General features: G+C 46.8%; 1 protein-coding gene across 1 annotated transcript in view; it reads right to left on the bottom strand.

Moving 5' to 3' along the window:
* The window catches only part of LOC129847657 (dachshund homolog 1-like), a gene marked incomplete at its 5' end in the record, with an annotated part of 54,507 nt that overhangs the window by 5,251 nt on the left and 26,367 nt on the right, over positions 1–22,889 (bottom strand). The window contains 4 exons of the mRNA XM_055915400.1: positions 900–971; positions 1,219–1,356; positions 1,479–1,626; positions 17,790–17,974. Of these exons, the coding sequence (XP_055771375.1) occupies positions 900–971; positions 1,219–1,356; positions 1,479–1,626; positions 17,790–17,974 (543 nt within the window). The remainder of the gene's footprint in view (positions 1–899; positions 972–1,218; positions 1,357–1,478; positions 1,627–17,789; positions 17,975–22,889) is intronic.

The following is a 22,889-nucleotide window of genomic DNA, read 5'->3' as shown; positions in this document are numbered from 1 at the left end:
TCTGTGTGGGGACTCTGCAGCAGGAGAGAGAGGGTTAGATGGGGTCTGTGTGGGGACTCTGCAGCAGGAGAGAGAGGGGGTAGATGGGGTCTGTGTGGGGACTCTGCAGCAGGAGAGAGAGGGTTAGATGGGGTCTGTGTGGGGACTCTGCAGCAGGAGAGAGAGGGTTAGATGGGGTCTGTGTGGGGACTCTGCAGCAGGAGAGAGAGGGTTAGATGGGGTCTGTGGCGGGATTTTGCAGCAGGAGAGAGAGAGGGTAGATGGGGTCTGTGTTGGGACTCTGCAGCAGGAGAGAGAGGGTGTAGATGGGGTCTGTGTGGGGACTCTGCAGCAGGAGAGAGAGGGTGTAGATGGGGTCTGTGTGGGGACTCTGCAGCAGGAGAGAGAGGGGGTAGATGGGGTCTGTGTGGGGACTCTGCAGCAGGAGAGAGAGGGTGTAGATGGGGTCTGTGTGGGGACTTTGCAGCAGGAGAGAGAGGGGGTAGATGGGGTCTGTGGGGGACTCTGCAGCAGGAGAGAGAGGGTTAGATGGGGTCTGTGTGGGGACTCTGCAGCAGGAGAGAGAGGGGGTAGATGGGGTCTGTGGGGGGACTCTGCAGCAGGAGAGAGAGAGGGTTAGATGGGGTCTGTGGGGGGACTGCAGCAGGAGAGCGGGAGTGTAGATGGGGTGTACTGTCGTTCTGATACACAGAGCAATGAGAGCATCTGAAATGCTCTCAAACACCTTCATAACAGATAAGAATAGAATTATACGCTCAACACTCACTTAACTATTAAAAACTGTTGATCAATTTGACTGCTGCTACATGGACCAACGGTGTTAGTTTAACTCAACGTAAACACCCGGACACTTAGGCTACTAGGATAAGGATGGATGAGCCATTCAGAAGCTGCCGTACCTTGTATCGCTGCCTCTGCGTCAGTCCTGCCGTTACCTTGGTTACCGCTGTCTACTTCCTGGGTCAGTGAGTCTGATTGGAGGTTAATGATGACGGAGAGGCAGGAGTTTAGTCATTAATTATCACACCTAATTACTAGTAAATGAGAAGTAAAAGGGCAATACATTCATTTTCATAAAGGAACATAAATGACAACGTAACACTGCACTATTAAGTCAAAATGAAGAGTGAATAAAGAGTCAAATGTAAAGTAAATGTAAAAGAAAAGTGAATGTAAATGAAATTCAAATGTAAAAGGTAATGTAGCCTGAAGACTTACCACAGAGGGCTCTGTCTGAGGCTACAGTCTGCTGCAGGCTCTGCTCAGCGTGGTCTCTCAGTTTACACTCAAACTGCAGAGCCTCCTGAAGTTTCCTCTTCGTCTTCTTCTCTTTCTTCAGACGCTTCTGGATCAGCACTGAAATACACAGAACAACTCTCCAGTGTCTCTCTCAGCTTCCTCTCTCTGAACAGTACACTGTGGGTAATGTAGTGTAGTATTGTGTGCAGTGGGTTGTGGGTAATGTAGTGTTAACCTACCTCTGTTTTTCTGCTCCATGGTGAGCTGTCTCTCCAGTGTCTCTCTCAGCTCCCTCTCTCTGAACAGTTCCATCTTCAGCTCTGACTTCTCCGTCTGCACCTGCTTGTCCTGAGCGCGCGTGTTGTCGATGGCAACCTTCAGCAAGCCCTGCTTGGAGGACACAGAGTACGACACACATCAAGAGGTTGTTTCACTAAATCCATACATCACTGTAGTGTGTAGTCTCTACATCTCTAATCTAAATCCATACATCACTGTAGTGTGTAATCTCTACATCTCTAATCTAATTCCATACATCACTGTAGTGTGTAGTCTCTACATCTCTAATCTAAATCCATACATCACTGTAGTGTGTAGTCTCTACATCTCTAATCTAAATCCATACATCACTGTAGTGTGTAGTCTCTACATCTCTAATCTAAATCCATACATCACTGTAGTGTGTAGTCTCTACATCTCTAATCTAAATCCATACATCACTGTAGTGTGTAGTCTACATCTCTAATCTAAATCCATACATCACTGTAGTGTGTAGTCTCTACATCTCTAATCTAAATCCATACATCACTGTAGTGTGTAATCTCTACATCTCTAATCTAATTCCATACATCACTGTAGTGTGTAGTCTCTACATCTCTAATCTAAATCCATACATCACTGTAGTGTGTAGTCTCTACATCTCTAATCTAAATCCATACATCACTGTAGTGTGTAGTCTCTACATCTCTAATCTAAATCCATACATCACTGTAGTGTGTAGTCTCTACATCTCTAATCTAAATCCATACATCACTGTAGTGTGTAGTCTACATCTGTAATCTAAATCCATACATCACTGTAGCGTGTAGTCTACATCTCTAATCTAAATCCATACATCACTGTAGTGTGTAGTCTACATCTGTAATCTAAATCCATACATCACTGTAGCGTGTAGTCTCTACATCTCTAATCTAAATCCATACATCACTGTAGTGTGTAGTCTCTACATCTCTAATCTAAATCCATACATCACTGTAGTGTGTAGTCTCTACATCTCTAATCTAAATCCATACATCACTGTAGTGTGTAGTCTTTACATCTCTAATCTCCAGTCAAAATGTTAAAAGACTTTAAAAAAAAAAAATCTTAACAAATATGCTGGAGGTAGAGTTGGGTGTTTTTCAGTTAAAATAATGACTGGTGATCCACAAGAGACACAGTTAGAGATGAGATGAAGTGGAGCCCAGAGACACAGATAGAGAGATGAGATGAAGTGGAGCCCAGAGACACAGATAGAGAGATGAGATGAGGTGGAGCCCAGAGACACAGATAGAGAGATGAGATGAAGTGGAGCCCAGAGACACAGATAGAGAGATGAGATGGAGCCCAGAGACACAGATAGAGAGATGAGGTGGAGTCCAGAGACACAGATAGAGAGATGAGATGAGGTGGAGCCCAGAGACACAGATAGAGAGATGAGATGGAGCCCAGATGAGGTGGAGCCCAGAGATACAGATAGAGAGATGAGATGAGGTGGAGCCCAGAGACACAGATAGAGAGATGAGATGAGGTGGAGCCCAGAGACACAGATAGAGAGATGAGATGAGGTGGAGCCCAGAGACACAGATAGAGAGATGAGATGAGGTGAGGTGGAGCCCAGAGATACAGATAGAGAGATGAGATGAGATGGAGCCCAGATGAGGTGGAGCCCAGAGATACAGATAGAGAGATGAGATGAGGTGGAGCCCAGAGACACAGATAGAGAGATGAGATGAGGTGGAGCCCAGAGACACAGATAGAGATGAGATGAGGGGAGGTGGAGCCCAGAGACACAGATAGAGAGATGAGGTGGAGCCCAGAGACACAGATAGAGAGATGAGGTGGAGTCCAGAGACACAGATAGAGAGATGAGATGAGGTGGAGCCCAGAGACACAGATAGAGAGATGAGATGAGGTGGAGCCCAGAGACACAGACAGAGAGATGAGATGAGGTGGAGCCCAGAGACACAGAGAGAGAGAGATGAGATGGAGCCCAGAGACACAGATAGAGAGATGAGATGAGGTGGAGCCCAGAGACACAGAGAGAGAGATGAGATGAGGTGGAGCCCAGAGACACAGATAGAGAGATGAGATGAGGTGGAGCCCAGAGACACAGATAGAGAGATGAGATGGAGCCCAGAGACACAGATAGAGAGATGAGATGAGGTGGAGCCCAGAGACACAGATAGAGAGATGAGATGAGGTGGAGCCCAGAGACACAGAGAGAGAGATGAGATGAGATGGAGCCCAGAGACACAGATAGAGATGAGATGAGGTGGAGCCCAGAGACACAGATAGAGAGATTAGATGGAGTCCAGAGACACAGAGAGAGAGATGAGATGAGATGGAGCCCAGAGACACAGATAGAGAGATGAGGTGGAGCCCAGAGACACAGATAGAGAGATGAGGTGGAGCCCAGAGACACAGATAGAGAGATTAGATGGAGTCCAGAGACACAGAGAGAGAGATGAGATGGAGCCCAGAGACACAGATAGAGAGATGAAGTGGAGTCTAGAGACACAGATAGAGAGATGAGGTGGAGCCCAGAGACACAGATAGAGAGATGAGGTGGAGCCCAGAGACACAGATAGAGAGATGAGATTGAGTCCAGAGACACAGATAGAGAGATGAAGTGGAGCCCAAAGACACAGATAGAGAGATGAGATGAGGTGGAGCCCAGAGACACAGATAGAGAGATGAGATGGAGCCCAGAGACACAGATAGAGAGATGAGGTGGAGTCCAGAGACACAGATAGAGAGATGAGATGGAGCCCAGAGACACAGATAGAGAGATTAGATGGAGTCCAGAGACACAGATAGAGAGATGAGATGGAGCCCAGAGACACAGATAGAGAGATGAGATGAGGTGGAGCCCAGAGACACAGATAGAGAGATGAGGTGGAGCCCAGAGACACAGATAGAGAGATGAGATGGAGCCCAGAGACACAGATAGAGAGATGAGATGAGGTGGAGCCCAGAGACACAGTTAGAGAGATGAGATGGAGCCCAGAGACACAGATAGAGAGATGAGGTGGAGTCCAGAGACACATATAGAGAGATGAGATGGAGCCCAGAGACACAGATAGAGAGATGAGATGAGGTGGAGCCCAGAGACACAGATAGAGAGATGAGATGGAGCCCAGATGAGGTGGAGCCCAGAGACACAGATAGAAAGATGAGGTGGAGTCCAGAGACACAGATAGAGAGATGAGATGGAGCCCAGAGACACAGATAGAGAGATGAGATGAGGTAGAGTCCATAGACACAGATAGAGAGATGAGAAGAGGTAGAGCCCAGAGACACAGATAGAGAGATGAGATGGAGCCCAGATGAGGTGGAGCCCAGAGACACAGATAGAGAGATGAGATGAGGTAGAGTCCATAGACACAGATAGAGAGATGAGGTGGAGCCCAGAGACACAGATAGAGAGATGAGGTGGAGCCCAGAGACACAGATAGCGAGATGAGTTGGAGTCCAGAGACACAGATAGAGAGATGAGATGGAGCCCAGAGACACAGATAGAGAGATGAGAAGAGGTAGAGCCCAGAGACACAGATAGAGAGATGAGATGAGGTGGAGCCCAGAGACACAGATAGAGAGATGAGGTGGAGCCCAGAGACACAGATAGAGAGATGAGGTGGAGCCCAGAGACACAGATAGAGAGATGAGGTGGAGCCCAGAGACACAGATAGAGAGATGAGATGGAGCCCAGAGACACAGATAGAGAGATGAGGTGGAGCCCAGAGACACAGATAGAGAGATGAGGTGGAGCCCAGAGACACAGATAGAGAGATGAGATGGAGTCCAGAGACACAGATAGAGAGATGAGATGGAGCCCAGAGACACAGATAGAGAGATGAGATGAGGTGGAGCCCAGAGACACAGATAGAGAGATGAGATGGAGCCCAGAGACACAGATAGAGAGATGAGATGAGGTGGAGCCCAGAGACACAGATAGAGAGATGAGATGGAGCCCAGAGACACAGATAGAGAGATGAGGTGGAGCCCAGAGACACAGATAGAGAGATGAGGTGGAGCCCAGAGACACAGATAGAGAGATGAGATGGAGTCCAGAGACACAGATAGAGAGATGAGATGGAGCCCAGAGACACAGATAGAGAGATGAGATGGAGCCCAGAGACACAGATAGAGAGATGAGATGGAGCCCAGAGACACAGATAGAGAGATGAGGTGGAGCCCAGAGACACAGATAGAGAGATGAGGTGGAGCCCAGAGACACAGATAGAGAGATGAGATGGAGCCCAGAGACACAGATAGAGAGATGAGGTGGAGCCCAGAGACACAGATAGAGAGATGAGATGGAGTCCAGAGACACAGATAGAGAGATGAGGTGGAGCCCAGAGACACAGATAGAGAGATGAGATGGAGTCCAGAGACACAGATAGAGAGATGAGATGGAGCCCAGAGACACAGACAGAGAGATGAGGTGGAGCCCAGAGACACAGATAGAGAGATGAGATGGAGTCCAGAGACACAGATAGAGAGATGAGGTGGAGCCCAGAGACACAGATAGAGAGATGAGGTGGAGTCCAGAGACACAGATAGAGAGATGAGGTGGAGCCCAGAGACACAGATAGCGAGATGAGTTGGAGTCCAGAGACACAGATAGAGAGATGAGATGGAGCCCAGAGACACAGATAGAGAGATGAGAAGAGGTAGAGCCCAGAGACACAGATAGAGAGATGAGATGAGGTGGAGCCCAGAGACACAGATAGAGAGATGAGGTGGAGCCCAGAGACACAGATAGAGAGATGAGGTGGAGCCCAGAGACACAGATAGAGAGATGAGGTGGAGCCCAGAGACACAGATAGAGAGATGAGGTGGAGCCCAGAGACACAGATAGAGAGATGAGATGGAGCCCAGAGACACAGATAGAGAGATGAGGTGGAGCCCAGAGACACAGATAGAGAGATGAGGTGGAGCCCAGAGACACAGATAGAGAGATGAGATGGAGTCCAGAGACACAGATAGAGAGATGAGATGGAGCCCAGAGACACAGATAGAGAGATGAGATGAGGTGGAGCCCAGAGACACAGATAGAGAGATGAGATGGAGCCCAGAGACACAGATAGAGAGATGAGATGAGGTGGAGCCCAGAGACACAGATAGAGAGATGAGATGGAGCCCAGAGACACAGATAGAGAGATGAGGTGGAGCCCAGAGACACAGATAGAGAGATGAGGTGGAGCCCAGAGACACAGATAGAGAGATGAGATGGAGTCCAGAGACACAGATAGAGAGATGAGATGGAGCCCAGAGACACAGATAGAGAGATGAGATGGAGCCCAGAGACACAGATAGAGAGATGAGATGGAGCCCAGAGACACAGATAGAGAGATGAGGTGGAGCCCAGAGACACAGATAGAGAGATGAGGTGGAGCCCAGAGACACAGATAGAGAGATGAGATGGAGCCCAGAGACACAGATAGAGAGATGAGGTGGAGCCCAGAGACACAGATAGAGAGATGAGATGGAGTCCAGAGACACAGATAGAGAGATGAGGTGGAGCCCAGAGACACAGATAGAGAGATGAGATGGAGTCCAGAGACACAGATAGAGAGATGAGATGGAGCCCAGAGACACAGACAGAGAGATGAGGTGGAGCCCAGAGACACAGATAGAGAGATGAGATGGAGTCCAGAGACACAGATAGAGAGATGAGGTGGAGCCCAGAGACACAGATAGAGAGATGAGGTGGAGTCCAGAGACACAGATAGAGAGATGAGATGGAGTCCAGAGACACAGATAGAGAGATGAGATGAGGTGGAGCCCAGAGACACAGATAGAGAGATGAGGTGGAGTCCAGAGACACAGATAGAGAGATGAGGTGGAGCCCAGAGACACAGATAGAGAGATGAGATGGAGCCCAGAGACACAGATAGAGAGATGAGATGGAGTCCAGAGACACAGATAGAGAGATGAGATGGAGCCCAGAGACACAGACAGAGAGATGAGGTGGAGCCCAGAGACACAGATAGAGAGATGAGATGGAGTCCAGAGACACAGATAGAGAGATGAGGTGGAGCCCAGAGACACAGATAGAGAGATGAGGTGGAGTCCAGAGACACAGATAGAGAGATGAGGTGGAGCCCAGAGACACAGATAGCGAGATGAGTTGGAGTCCAGAGACACAGATAGAGAGATGAGATGGAGCCCAGAGACACAGATAGAGAGATGAGAAGAGGTAGAGCCCAGAGACACAGATAGAGAGATGAGATGAGGTGGAGCCCAGAGACACAGATAGAGAGATGAGGTGGAGCCCAGAGACACAGATAGAGAGATGAGGTGGAGCCCAGAGACACAGATAGAGAGATGAGGTGGAGCCCAGAGACACAGATAGAGAGATGAGGTGGAGCCCAGAGACACAGATAGAGAGATGAGATGGAGCCCAGAGACACAGATAGAGAGATGAGGTGGAGCCCAGAGACACAGATAGAGAGATGAGGTGGAGCCCAGAGACACAGATAGAGAGATGAGATGGAGTCCAGAGACACAGATAGAGAGATGAGATGGAGCCCAGAGACACAGATAGAGAGATGAGATGAGGTGGAGCCCAGAGACACAGATAGAGAGATGAGATGGAGCCCAGAGACACAGATAGAGAGATGAGATGAGGTGGAGCCCAGAGACACAGATAGAGAGATGAGATGGAGCCCAGAGACACAGATAGAGAGATGAGGTGGAGCCCAGAGACACAGATAGAGAGATGAGGTGGAGCCCAGAGACACAGATAGAGAGATGAGATGGAGTCCAGAGACACAGATAGAGAGATGAGATGGAGCCCAGAGACACAGATAGAGAGATGAGATGGAGCCCAGAGACACAGATAGAGAGATGAGATGGAGCCCAGAGACACAGATAGAGAGATGAGGTGGAGCCCAGAGACACAGATAGAGAGATGAGGTGGAGCCCAGAGACACAGATAGAGAGATGAGATGGAGCCCAGAGACACAGATAGAGAGATGAGGTGGAGCCCAGAGACACAGATAGAGAGATGAGATGGAGTCCAGAGACACAGATAGAGAGATGAGGTGGAGCCCAGAGACACAGATAGAGAGATGAGATGGAGTCCAGAGACACAGATAGAGAGATGAGATGGAGCCCAGAGACACAGACAGAGAGATGAGGTGGAGCCCAGAGACACAGATAGAGAGATGAGATGGAGTCCAGAGACACAGATAGAGAGATGAGGTGGAGCCCAGAGACACAGATAGAGAGATGAGGTGGAGTCCAGAGACACAGATAGAGAGATGAGATGGAGTCCAGAGACACAGATAGAGAGATGAGATGAGGTGGAGCCCAGAGACACAGATAGAGAGATGAGGTGGAGTCCAGAGACACAGATAGAGAGATGAGGTGGAGCCCAGAGACACAGATAGAGAGATGAGATGGAGCCCAGAGACACAGATAGAGAGATGAGGTGGAGTCCAGAGACACAGATAGAGAGATGAGATGGAGCCCAGAGACACAGATAGAGAGATGAGATGGAGTCCAGAGACACAGATAGAGAGATGAGGTGGAGCCCAGAGACACAGATAGAGAGATGAGGTGGAGCCCAGAGACACAGATAGAGAGATGAGGTGGAGTTACTCATCCAGATGTGTGATAACTGTGAGCAGAGAGAGAGATGAGATGGAGCCCAGAGACACAGATAGAGAGATGAGGTGGAGCCCAGAGACACAGATAGAGAGATGAGGTGGAGCCCAGAGACACAGATAGAGAGATGAGGTGGAGCCCAGAGACACAGATAGAGAGATGAGGTGGAGCCCAGAGACACAGATAGAGAGATGAGGTGGAGCCCAGAGACACAGATAGAGAGATGAGGTGGAGCCCAGAGACACAGATAGAGAGATGAGATGGAGTCCAGAGACACAGATAGAGAGATGAGGTGGAGCCCAGAGACACAGATAGAGAGATGAGGTGGAGTTACTCATCCAGATGTGTGATAACTGTGAGCAGAGAGAGAGATGAGATGGAGCCCAGAGACACAGATAGAGAGATGAGGTGGAGTTACTCATCCAGATGTGTGATAACTGTGAGCAGATAGAGAGATGAGGTGGAGTTACTCATCCAGATGTGTGATAACTGTGAGCAGAGAGAGAGATGAGGTGGAGCCCAGAGACACAGATAGAGAGATGAGGTGGAGTTACTCATCCAGATGTGTGATAACTGTGAGCAGATAGAGAGATGAGGTGGAGTTACTCATCCAGATGTGTGATAACTGTGAGCAGATAGAGAGATGAGGTGGAGTTACTCATCCAGATGTGTGATAACTGTGAGCAGATAGAGAGATGAGGTGGAGTTACTCATCCAGATGTGTGATAACTGTGAGCAGATAGAGAGATGAGGTGGAGTTACTCATCCAGATGTGTGATAACTGTGAGCAGAGAGAGAGATGAGGTGGAGTTACTCATCCAGATGTGTGATAACTGTGAGCAGAGAGAGAGATGAGGTGGAGTTACTCATCCAGATGTGTGATAACTGTGAGCAGAGAGAGAGATGAGGTGGAGTTACTCATCCAGATGTGTGATAACTGTGAGCAGATAGAGAGATGAGGTGGAGTTACTCATCCAGATGTGTGATAACTGTGAGCAGATAGAGAGATGAGGTGGAGTTACTCATCCAGATGTGTGATAACTGTGAGCAGAGAGAGAGATGAGGTGGAGTTACTCATCCAGATGTGTGATAACTGTGAGCAGAGAGAGAGATGAGGTGGAGTTACTCATCCAGATGTGTGATAACTGTGAGCAGATAGAGAGATGAGGTGGAGTTACTCATCCAGATGTGTGATAACTGTGAGCAGAGAGAGAGATGAGGTGGAGTTACTCATCCAGATGTGTGATAACTGTGAGCAGATAGAGAGATGAGGTGGAGTTACTCATCCAGATGTGTGATAACTGTGAGCAGATAGAGAGATGAGATGGAGTTACTCATCCAGATGTGTGATAACTGTGAGCAGATAGAGAGATGAGGTGGAGTTACTCATCCAGATGTGTGATAACTGTGAGCAGATAGAGAGATGAGGTGGAGTTACTCATCCAGATGTGTGATAACTGTGAGCAGATAGAGAGATGAGATGGAGTTACTCATCCAGATGTGTGATAACTGTGAGCAGATAGAGAGATGAGGTGGAGTTACTCATCCAGATGTGTGATAACTGTGAGCAGATAGAGAGATGAGGTGGAGTTACTCATCCAGATGTGTGATAACTGTGAGCAGATAGAGAGATGAGGTGGAGTTACTCATCCAGATGTGTGATAACTGTGAGCAGATAGAGAGATGAGGTGGAGTTACTCATCCAGATGTGTGATAACTGTGAGCAGATAGAGAGATGAGATGGAGTTACTCATCCAGATGTGTGATAACTGTGAGCAGATAGAGAGATGAGGTGGAGTTACTCATCCAGATGTGTGATAACTGTGAGCAGATAGAGAGATGAGGTGGAGTTACTCATCCAGATGTGTGATAACTGTGAGCAGATAGAGAGATGAGATGGAGTTACTCATCCAGATGTGTGATAACTGTGAGCAGATAGAGAGATGAGGTGGAGTTACTCATCCAGATGTGTGATAACTGTGAGCAGATAGAGAGATGAGGTGGAGTTACTCATCCAGATGTGTGATAACTGTGAGCAGATAGAGAGATGAGGTGGAGTTACTCATCCAGATGTGTGATAACTGTGAGCAGATAGAGAGATGAGGTGGAGTTACTCATCCAGATGTGTGATAACTGTGAGCAGATAGAGAGATGAGGTGGAGTTACTCATCCAGATGTGTGATAACTGTGAGCAGATAGAGAGATGAGGTGGAGTTACTCATCCAGATGTGTGATAACTGTGAGCAGATAGAGAGATGAGGTGGAGTTACTCATCCAGATGTGTGATAACTGTGAGCAGATAGAGAGATGAGGTGGAGTTACTCATCCAGATGTGTGATAACTGTGAGCAGATAGAGAGATGAGGTGGAGTTACTCATCCAGATGTGTGATAACTGTGAGCAGATAGAGAGATGAGGTGGAGTTACTCATCCAGATGTGTGATAACTGTGAGCAGATAGAGAGATGAGGTGGAGTTACTCATCCAGATGTGTGATAACTGTGAGCAGATAGAGAGATGAGGTGGAGTTACTCATCCAGATGTGTGATAACTGTGAGCAGATAGAGAGATGAGGTGGAGTTACTCATCCAGATGTGTGATAACTGTGAGCAGATAGAGAGATGAGGTGGAGTTACTCATCCAGATGTGTGATAACTGTGAGCAGATAGAGAGATGAGGTGGAGTTACTCATCCAGATGTGTGATAACTGTGAGCAGATAGAGAGATGAGGTGGAGTTACTCATCCAGATGTGTGATAACTGTGAGCAGATAGAGAGATGAGGTGGAGTTACTCATCCAGATGTGTGATAACTGTGAGCAGATAGAGAGATGAGGTGGAGTTACTCATCCAGATGTGTGATAACTGTGAGCAGATAGAGAGATGAGGTGGAGTTACTCATCCAGATGTGTGATAACTGTGAGCAGATAGAGAGATGAGGTGGAGTTACTCATCCAGATGTGTGATAACTGTGAGCAGATAGAGAGATGAGGTGGAGTTACTCATCCAGATGTGTGATAACTGTGAGCAGATAGAGAGATGAGGTGGAGTTACTCATCCAGATGTGTGATAACTGTGAGCAGATAGAGAGATGAGGTGGAGTTACTCATCCAGATGTGTGATAACTGTGAGCAGATAGAGAGATGAGGTGGAGTTACTCATCCAGATGTGTGATAACTGTGAGCAGATAGAGAGATGAGGTGGAGTTACTCATCCAGATGTGTGATAACTGTGAGCAGATAGAGAGATGAGGTGGAGTTACTCATCCAGATGTGTGATAACTGTGAGCAGATAGAGAGATGAGATGGAGTTACTCATCCAGATGTGTGATAACTGTGAGCAGATAGAGAGATGAGGTGGAGTTACTCATCCAGATGTGTGATAACTGTGAGCAGATAGAGAGATGAGGTGGAGTTACTCATCCAGATGTGTGATAACTGTGAGCAGATAGAGAGATGAGGTGGAGTTACTCATCCAGATGTGTGATAACTGTGAGCAGATAGAGAGATGAGGTGGAGTTACTCATCCAGATGTGTGATAACTGTGAGCAGATAGAGAGATGAGGTGGAGTTACTCATCCAGATGTGTGATAACTGTGAGCAGATAGAGAGATGAGGTGGAGTTACTCATCCAGATGTGTGATAACTGTGAGCAGATAGAGAGATGAGGTGGAGTTACTCATCCAGATGTGTGATAACTGTGAGCAGATAGAGAGATGAGGTGGAGTTACTCATCCAGATGTGTGATAACTGTGAGCAGATAGAGAGATGAGGTGGAGTTACTCATCCAGATGTGTGATAACTGTGAGCAGATAGAGAGATGAGGTGGAGTTACTCATCCAGATGTGTGATAACTGTGAGCAGATAGAGAGATGAGGTGGAGTTACTCATCCAGATGTGTGATAACTGTGAGCAGATAGAGAGATGAGGTGGAGTTACTCATCCAGATGTGTGATAACTGTGAGCAGATAGAGAGATGAGGTGGAGTTACTCATCCAGATGTGTGATAACTGTGAGCAGATAGAGAGATGAGGTGGAGTTACTCATCCAGATGTGTGATAACTGTGAGCAGATAGAGAGATGAGGTGGAGTTACTCATCCAGATGTGTGATAACTGTGAGCAGATAGAGAGATGAGGTGGAGTTACTCATCCAGATGTGTGATAACTGTGAGCAGATAGAGAGATGAGGTGGAGTTACTCATCCAGATGTGTGATAACTGTGAGCAGATAGAGAGATGAGGTGGAGTTACTCATCCAGATGTGTGATAACTGTGAGCAGATAGAGAGATGAGGTGGAGTTACTCATCCAGATGTGTGATAACTGTGAGCAGATAGAGAGATGAGGTGGAGTTACTCATCCAGATGTGTGATAACTGTGAGCAGATAGAGAGATGAGGTGGAGTTACTCATCCAGATGTGTGATAACTGTGAGCAGATAGAGAGATGAGGTGGAGTTACTCATCCAGATGTGTGATAACTGTGAGCAGATAGAGAGATGAGGTGGAGTTACTCATCCAGATGTGTGATAACTGTGAGCAGATAGAGAGATGAGGTGGAGTTACTCATCCAGATGTGTGATAACTGTGAGCAGATAGAGAGATGAGGTGGAGTTACTCATCCAGATGTGTGATAACTGTGAGCAGATAGAGAGATGAGGTGGAGTTACTCATCCAGATGTGTGATAACTGTGAGCAGATAGAGAGATGAGGTGGAGTTACTCATCCAGATGTGTGATAACTGTGAGCAGATAGAGAGATGAGGTGGAGTTACTCATCCAGATGTGTGATAACTGTGAGCAGATAGAGAGATGAGGTGGAGTTACTCATCCAGATGTGTGATAACTGTGAGCAGATAGAGAGATGAGGTGGAGTTACTCATCCAGATGTGTGATAACTGTGAGCAGATAGAGAGATGAGGTGGAGTTACTCATCCAGATGTGTGATAACTGTGAGCAGATAGAGAGATGAGGTGGAGTTACTCATCCAGATGTGTGATAACTGTGAGCAGATAGAGAGATGAGGTGGAGTTACTCATCCAGATGTGTGATAACTGTGAGCAGATAGAGAGATGAGGTGGAGTTACTCATCCAGATGTGTGATAACTGTGAGCAGATAGAGAGATGAGGTGGAGTTACTCATCCAGATGTGTGATAACTGTGAGCAGATAGAGAGATGAGGTGGAGTTACTCATCCAGATGTGTGATAACTGTGAGCAGATAGAGAGATGAGGTGGAGTTACTCATCCAGATGTGTGATAACTGTGAGCAGATAGAGAGATGAGGTGGAGTTACTCATCCAGATGTGTGATAACTGTGAGCAGATAGAGAGATGAGGTGGAGTTACTCATCCAGATGTGTGATAACTGTGAGCAGATAGAGAGATGAGGTGGAGTTACTCATCCAGATGTGTGATAACTGTGAGCAGATAGAGAGATGAGGTGGAGTTACTCATCCAGATGTGTGATAACTGTGAGCAGATAGAGAGATGAGGTGGAGTTACTCATCCAGATGTGTGATAACTGTGAGCAGATAGAGAGATGAGGTGGAGTTACTCATCCAGATGTGTGATAACTGTGAGCAGATAGAGAGATGAGGTGGAGTTACTCATCCAGATGTGTGATAACTGTGAGCAGATAGAGAGATGAGGTGGAGTTACTCATCCAGATGTGTGATAACTGTGAGCAGATAGAGAGATGAGGTGGAGTTACTCATCCAGATGTGTGATAACTGTGAGCAGATAGAGAGATGAGGTGGAGTTACTCATCCAGATGTGTGATAACTGTGAGCAGATAGAGAGATGAGGTGGAGTTACTCATCCAGATGTGTGATAACTGTGAGCAGATAGAGAGATGAGGTGGAGTTACTCATCCAGATGTGTGATAACTGTGAGCAGATAGAGAGATGAGGTGGAGTTACTCATCCAGATGTGTGATAACTGTGAGCAGATAGAGAGATGAGGTGGAGTTACTCATCCAGATGTGTGATAACTGTGAGCAGATAGAGAGATGAGGTGGAGTTACTCATCCAGATGTGTGATAACTGTGAGCAGATAGAGAGATGAGGTGGAGTTACTCATCCAGATGTGTGATAACTGTGAGCAGATAGAGAGATGAGGTGGAGTTACTCATCCAGATGTGTGATAACTGTGAGCAGATAGAGAGATGAGGTGGAGTTACTCATCCAGATGTGTGATAACTGTGAGCAGATAGAGAGATGAGGTGGAGTTACTCATCCAGATGTGTGATAACTGTGAGCAGATAGAGAGATGAGGTGGAGTTACTCATCCAGATGTGTGATAACTATGAGCAGATAGAGAGATGAGGTGGAGTTACTCATCCAGATGTGTGATAACTGTGAGCAGATAGAGAGATGAGGTGGAGTTACTCATCCAGATGTGTGATAACTGTGAGCAGAGAGAGAGATGAGGTGGAGTTACTCATCCAGATGTGTGATAACTATGAGCAGATAGAGAGATGAGGTGGAGTTACTCATCCAGATGTGTGATAACTGTGAGCAGATAGAGAGATGAGGTGGAGTTACTCATCCAGATGTGTGATAACTGTGAGCAGATAGAGAGATGAGGTGGAGTTACTCATCCAGATGTGTGATAACTGTGAGCAGATAGAGAGATGAGGTGGAGTTACTCATCCAGATGTGTGATAACTGTGAGCAGATAGAGAGATGAGGTGGAGTTACTCATCCAGATGTGTGATAACTGTGAGCAGATAGAGAGATGAGGTGGAGTTACTCATCCAGATGTGTGATAACTGTGAGCAGAGAGAGAGATGAGGTGGAGTTACTCATCCAGATGTGTGATAACTGTGAGCAGAGAGAGAGATGAGGTGGAGTTACTCATCCAGATGTGTGATAACTGTGAGCAGATAGAGAGATGAGGTGGAGTTACTCATCCAGATGTGTGATAACTGTGAGCAGAGAGAGAGATGAGGTGGAGCCCAGAGACACAGAGAGAGAGATGAGGTGGAGTTACTCATCCAGATGTGTGATAACTGTGAGCAGATAGAGAGATGAGGTGGAGTTACTCATCCAGATGTGTGATAACTGTGAGCAGATAGAGAGATGAGGTGGAGTTACTCATCCAGATGTGTGATAACTGTGAGCAGAGAGAGAGATGAGGTGGAGTTACTCATCCAGATGTGTGATAACTGTGAGCAGATAGAGAGATGAGGTGGAGTTACTCATCCAGATGTGTGATAACTGTGAGCAGATAGAGAAGATGAGGTGGAGTTACTCATCCAGATGTGTGATAACTGTGAGCAGATAGAGAGATGAGGTGGAGTTACTCATCCAGATGTGTGATAACTGTGAGCAGATAGAGAGATGAGGTGGAGTTACTCATCCAGATGTGTGATAACTGTGAGCAGAGAGAGAGATGAGGTGGAGTTACTCATCCAGATGTGTGATAACTGTGAGCAGATAGAGAGATGAGGTGGAGTTACTCATCCAGATGTGTGATAACTGTGAGCAGATAGAGAGATGAGGTGGAGTTACTCATCCAGATGTGTGATAACTGTGAGCAGATAGAGAGATGAGGTGGAGTTACTCATCCAGATGTGTGATAACTGTGAGCAGATAGAGAGATGAGGTGGAGCCCAGAGACACAGATAGAGAGATGAGGTGGAGTTACTCATCCAGATGTGTGATAACTGTGAGCAGAGAGAGAGATGAGGTGGAGTTACTCATCCAGATGTGTGATAACTGTGAGCAGATAGAGAGATGAGGTGGAGTTACTCATCCAGATGTGTGATAACTGTGAGCAGATAGAGAGATGAGGTGGAGTTACTCATCCAGATGTGTGATAACTGTGAGCAGATAGAGAGATGAGGTGGAGTTACTCATCCAGATGTGTGATAACTGTGAGCAGATAGAGAGATGAGGTGGAGCCCAGAGACACAGATAGAGAGATGAGGTGGAGTTACTCATCCAGATGTGTGATAACTGTGAGCAGAGAGAGAGATGAGGTGGAGTTACTCATCCAGATGTGTGATAACTGTGAGCAGAGAGAGAGATGAGGTGGAGTTACTCATCCAGATGTGTGATAACTGTGAGCAGATAGAGAGATGAGGTGGAGTTACTCATCCAGATGTGTGATAACTGTGAGCAGATAGAGAGATGAGGTGGAGTTACTCATCCAGATGTGTGATAACTGTGAGCAGATAGAGAGATGAGGTGGAGTTACTCATCCAGATGTGTGATAACTGTGAGCAGAGAGAGAGATGAGGTGGAGTTACTCATCCAGATGTGTGATAACTGTGAGCAGATAGAGAGATGAGGTGGAGTTACTCATCCAGATTTGTGATAACTGTGAGCAGATAGAGAGATGAGGTGGAGCCCAGAGACACAGATAGAGAGATGAGGTGGAGTTACTCATCCAGATGTGTGATAACTGTGAGCAGATAGAGAGATGAGGTGGAGTTACTCATCCAGATGTGTGATAACTGTGAGCAGATAGAGAGATGAGGTGGAGTTACTCATCCAGATGTGTGATAACTGTGAGCAGATAGAGAGATGAGGTGGAGTTACTCATCCAGATGTGTGATAACTGTGAGCAGATAGAGAGATGCAGCCTTCGCACATCCACTATCAAAACATGGTTCAGCAAAACATGGTCACCATTATACCTTCTGGGATTGTTCAGGAGAGAACAGTGAGTAGATCCCCACCTGGATGTTAGTGAGCAGTGTCTCTATTGACGACAGCCCCTCGGGGAAGATAAAGGGTCCGGGGAACCCTGGAGGAAGCTTCTGCCCCGAGAACGACAGCCTCTCATAGCCGTCTCTGACTGGCTCTCGAAATGGCTCTCTGATTGGTTCTCTGACTGTCTGGGTGCTCAGGAAACCACAGTCATCTGCGGACAGACAAAGAAAACAGCAGAGAAGTCATCAGAATGCATGTAGTTGTGTTTGGCTCTTCAGGGGACAGACAAAGAAAAGAGAGTGATGTTTATTATTCAGAACATGCAAATTAGAGGAAGATTGTGATTGGCTGTGTCCACAACTAAACTACAACTGACAAACACAAGAAACCACACCCACCTCTGAATCCCCTTTTCAGTGTGGCACCGCTGTTGTTAAGACACACAGATGGAAACACACACTGTCTCCTGAGTGTACTGTAATACTGTGTTCTAAACACAGATGGAAACACACACTGTCCCCTGAGTGTACTGTAATACTGTGTTCTAAACACAGATGGAAACACACACTGTCCCCTGAGTGTACTGTACTACTGTGTTCTAAACACAGATGGAAACACACACTGTCCCCTGAGTGTACTGTACTACTGTGTTCTAAACACAGATGGAAACACACACTGTCCCCTGAGTGTACTGTAATACTGTGTTCTAAACACAGATGGAAACACACACTGTCCCCTGAGTGTACTGTAATACTGTGTTCTAAACACAGATGGAAACACACACTGTCCCCTGAGTGTACTGTAATACTGTGTTCTAAACACAGATGGAAACACACACTGTCCCCTGAGTGTACTGTAATACTGTGTTCTAAACACAGATGGAAACACACACTGTCCCCTGAGTGTACTGTAATACTGTGTTCTAAACACAGATGGAAACACACACTGTCCCCTGAGTGTACTGTACTACTGTGTTCTACACACAGATGGAAACACACACTGTCCCCTGAGTGTACTGTACTACTGTGTTCTAAACACAGATGGGAACACACACTGTCCCCTGAGTGTACTGTACTACTGTGTTCTAAACACAGATGGAAACACACACTGTCCCCTGAGTGTACTGTAATACTGTGTTCTAAACACAGATGGAAACACACACTGTCCCCTGAGTGTACTGTACTACTGTGTTCTAAACACAGATGGAAACACACACTGTCCCCTGAGTGTACTGTACTACTGTGTTCTAAACACAGATGGAAACACACACTGTCCCCTGAGTGTACTGTAATACTGTGTTCTAAACACAGATGTCTGTTCTCCTGCATTACTGACATTGATAACTATGTCATGGCCAAGTTTAAATCACACACTTTCTCCCTCTTTGTCTTGCTCCTCACTCTCACAGACAGACGCCTGCTATCGCTGCCAGTTGGTCCAGAGGACACAGCTGCTCTGTTGCTTTAATTAGTTTCAGTGTCTCTACAGATCAGATTGAGTAGTGTTGTGTAACCTCCTCTACAGATCAGATTGAGTAGTGTAACCTCCTCTACAGATCAGATTGAGTAGTGTTGTGTAACCTCCTCTACAGATCAGATTGAGTAGTGTTGTGTAACCTCCTCTACAGATCAGATTGAGTAGTGTTGTGTAACCTCCTCTACAGATCAGATTGAGTAGTGTTGTGTAACCTCCTCTACAGATTAGATTGAGTAGTGTTGTGTTACCTCCTCTACAGATCAGATTGAGTAGTGTTGTGTAACCTACTCTACAGATCAGATTGAGTAGTGTTGTGTAACCTCCTCTAAAGATCAGATTGAGTAGTGTTGTGTAACCTACTCTACAGATCAGATTGAGTAGTGTTGTGTTACCTACTCTACAGATCAGATTGAGTAGTGTTGTGTTACCTCCTCTACAGATCAGATTGAGTAAACACATCACATGTTAAGCAGTGGGACGCTGGCAGCACAATAACATCTCTGTGAGTGTTATTTCTTCTCCATGCAACTCACTGTTTGAGAGAGGATGGCCTTTTTTTTATTGCTATGATGCCTTTTTCTACGACTCACGATGAAGACCAAATGAATATGGCTTTTTACATGAAGGTGCATTCCACTTAATTCCAAGCAGCTAATTGCTAAATGTCAACTTTAGAAGTTTGGGAGGGGAAAAAGTCCTTTCCTGTTTTCTGTTTGTGTAGAGAGGAGAGACACAGTTCAGTAGGTGAATGTTAATGAGCCCAATAAAACACGAACAGCTGATGCCAACCAGAACGACCTGGTTCTGGAAACAAGTACACGTGTTAATGGGCTGTTTTCTAGTGATGGAGCTTGAAGACTAGTTGACCAGCCAGGCTGTGGCGGCTCTGCCCTACAATACTCTGAGTTACATTACATTATGTCCTAAAAACTATTTTGAAGAACAATGAAAGGGCTTATGGGCAGTAGAGTTCTCTCTATCTACAGGCTGTCTCAGCTTCACCTGAGTCTGATGGGGTTGAATTAGATTTACCTCACAGGCACGGATACACACACACACACACACACACACACACACACACACACACACACACCATCACATTTTACTCCACTTAGCTGACCAAAGCATCTCCCCCCCCCCCCCCCCCCCCCCCAATCTTGGCAAACAGGCTAGTGTCACATTGAAGGATAAAAAGCATGTCCCGTTCTCTCTCTCTCTCCCTCCCTCTCTCTCCTTCTCTTTCTCTCCCTCCCTCTCTCTCTCTCCCTCCCTCCTCTCTCCTTCTCCCTCCCTCCCTCCCTCCCTCCCTCTCCCCCTCTCCCTCCTCCCTCTCTCTTTTCATTTCCTCTCCCGTTCCTAAAAGCCTCCCTCTATATCAGTACTAGATGTAATTAGCAGTCTGTCAGTGTCAGGTGTTGCTCAGCGCTCATCAAACGCAGGGCGTCCAACTCTACTTCTTCTCCTGTGACCCCCCCCCTGTCCCCCCCCCTGTGCTCTGTACTGCAGCGTCATCGGGATGCAGTATAGATCTCCTCTCCTCTCTCCACCCTCCCTCTCCTCCCCTCCTTTGATGTGACTGATCCTCTTTGAGTTACTGTTTTATCCATCCCTACCTCCTCTCCCTCCTCTCCTCCTCTCCTTCCTCTCCCGCCACCCTCTTCTCCCTCCATCCCTACCTCCTCTCCATCCTCTCCTCCTCTCCTTCCTCTCCCGCCACCCTCTTCTCCCTCCATCCTATCCTCCTCTCCCTCCTCTCCCGCCACCCTCTTCTCCCTCCATCCTATCCTCCTCTCCCATCCCCCCTCTCCCCCTCTTCTCCCTCCTCTCTCTCCTCTCCCCACTTTCCTCTCCCCTCATCCTCTCATTTGCAGATCTCCTCAACCAAGGTCATTGTTTTCCATTTTTCAATTTTTTCTTTCCATCATCCTCTTTCTTATTCTCTCCTCTTCCATCCCTCCTTCCCTCGGGCTGATGAACTCCACCTAGTGGAGCGTCCTGACTGTCAGCGGAAGTGGAGAGAGGTGAGGTCTGATGAACTCCACCTAGTGGAGCGTCCTGACTGTCAGCGGAAGTGGAGAGAGGTGAGGTCTGATGAACTCCACCTAGTGGAGCGTCCTGACTGTCAGCTGAAGTGGAGAGAGGTGAGGTCTGATGAACTACACCTAGTGGAGCGTCGTGACTGTCAGCGGAAGTGGAGAGAGGTGAGGTCTGATGAACTCCACCTAGTGGAGCGTCCTGACTGTCAGCTGAAGTGGAGAGAGGTGAGGTCTGATGAACTACACCTAGTGGAGCGTCGTGACTGTCAGCTGAAGTGGAGAGAGGTGAGGTCTGATGAACTCCACCTAGTGGAGCGTCCTGACTGTCAGCTGAAGTGGAGAGAGGTGAGGTCTGATGAACTACACCTAGTGGAGCGTCGTGACTGTCAGCTGAAGTGGAGAGAGGTGAGGTCTGATGAACTCCACCTAGTGGAGCGTCCTGACTGTCAGCGGAAGTGGAGAGAGGTGAGGGCTGATGAACTACACCTAGTGGAGCGTCCTGACTGTCAGCGGAAGTGGAGAGAGGTGAGGGCTGAATGAAGTTTAAAGGAAAATGCTTCTGGTGGATAAAGCAGATTAACTGTCAGACGTCTTCTGATGTTTGATCTTCACGTTGGACCAGGTGTTCAAACAGAGAATATGTCCCAAACATACTCTAACGATTCATATGTGACAGAATGACAATTCAGAAAACAACAGGATGTTTTGAGACCTATTTCTCTGTGTACACTGGATATTCAACACCATTCAGTCTCTTAGAGAAACCAATCAAATGATGTACCACCACAATTACAACTGAACAAGCCGACCAATAACTGGCATGGTTTTTCATTTGTCTATAAAACAAACCAACTGATTAAATGAAACACGCCTCATCAAAACAACGAGCCTCTCATGTATCATCTATTTAGTCGTCCCACTAGTTGAGTTCTACCATTATGGACCTCTTGTCTTATTAACCTAATGCATCCTGTTTCATATAATCATCACTGTCTTTATGACACGTCTCTTACTGGTTAAATCTTATTGCTTTAATTACACATCTGGCAATGCGCTTCTCTGTCTTCCTGACAAACAAAAACCTGTGAAGTGTATTTCATTTAAATGTCCTAGTATGTAATGTAGTAACTGTACTCTCTTCTCTCTCTTCTTCGCTCTTCTGTCTCTCTTCTGTCTCTCTTCTTCTCTCTTCTTCTCTCTTCTTCTTCTTCCCTCTCTCTTCTGTCTCTCTTCTGTCTCTCCTCTGTCTCTCCTCTGTCTCTCCTCTGTCTCTCCTCTGTCTCTCTTCTGTCTCTCTTCTTCTCTCTTCTTCTTCTTCCGTCTCTCTTCCGTCTCTCTTCTGTCTCTCTTCTGTCTCTCCTCTGTCTCTCCTCTGTCTCTCCTCTTCTCTCTTCTTCTCTCTTCTTCTCTCTTCTTCTCTCTTCTTCTTCTTCCGTCTCTCTTCTGTCTCTCTTCTGTCTCTCCTCTGTCTCTCTTCTGTCTCTCTTCTTCTCTCTTCTTCTCTCTTCTTCTTCTTCCCTCTCTCTTCTGTCTCTCTTCTGTCTCTCTTCTGTCTCTCTTCTGTCTCTCTTCTGTCTCTTCTCTGTCTCTCTTCTGTCTCTTCTTCTCTCTTCT

This window comes from Salvelinus fontinalis, unplaced genomic scaffold, assembly GCF_029448725.1.
Source record: "Salvelinus fontinalis isolate EN_2023a unplaced genomic scaffold, ASM2944872v1 scaffold_0915, whole genome shotgun sequence".
NCBI lineage: Eukaryota > Metazoa > Chordata > Actinopteri > Salmoniformes > Salmonidae > Salvelinus > Salvelinus fontinalis.
Note: the sequence above shows the minus strand (reverse complement) of the source record. Positions and strands in the feature narration are given on the sequence as shown.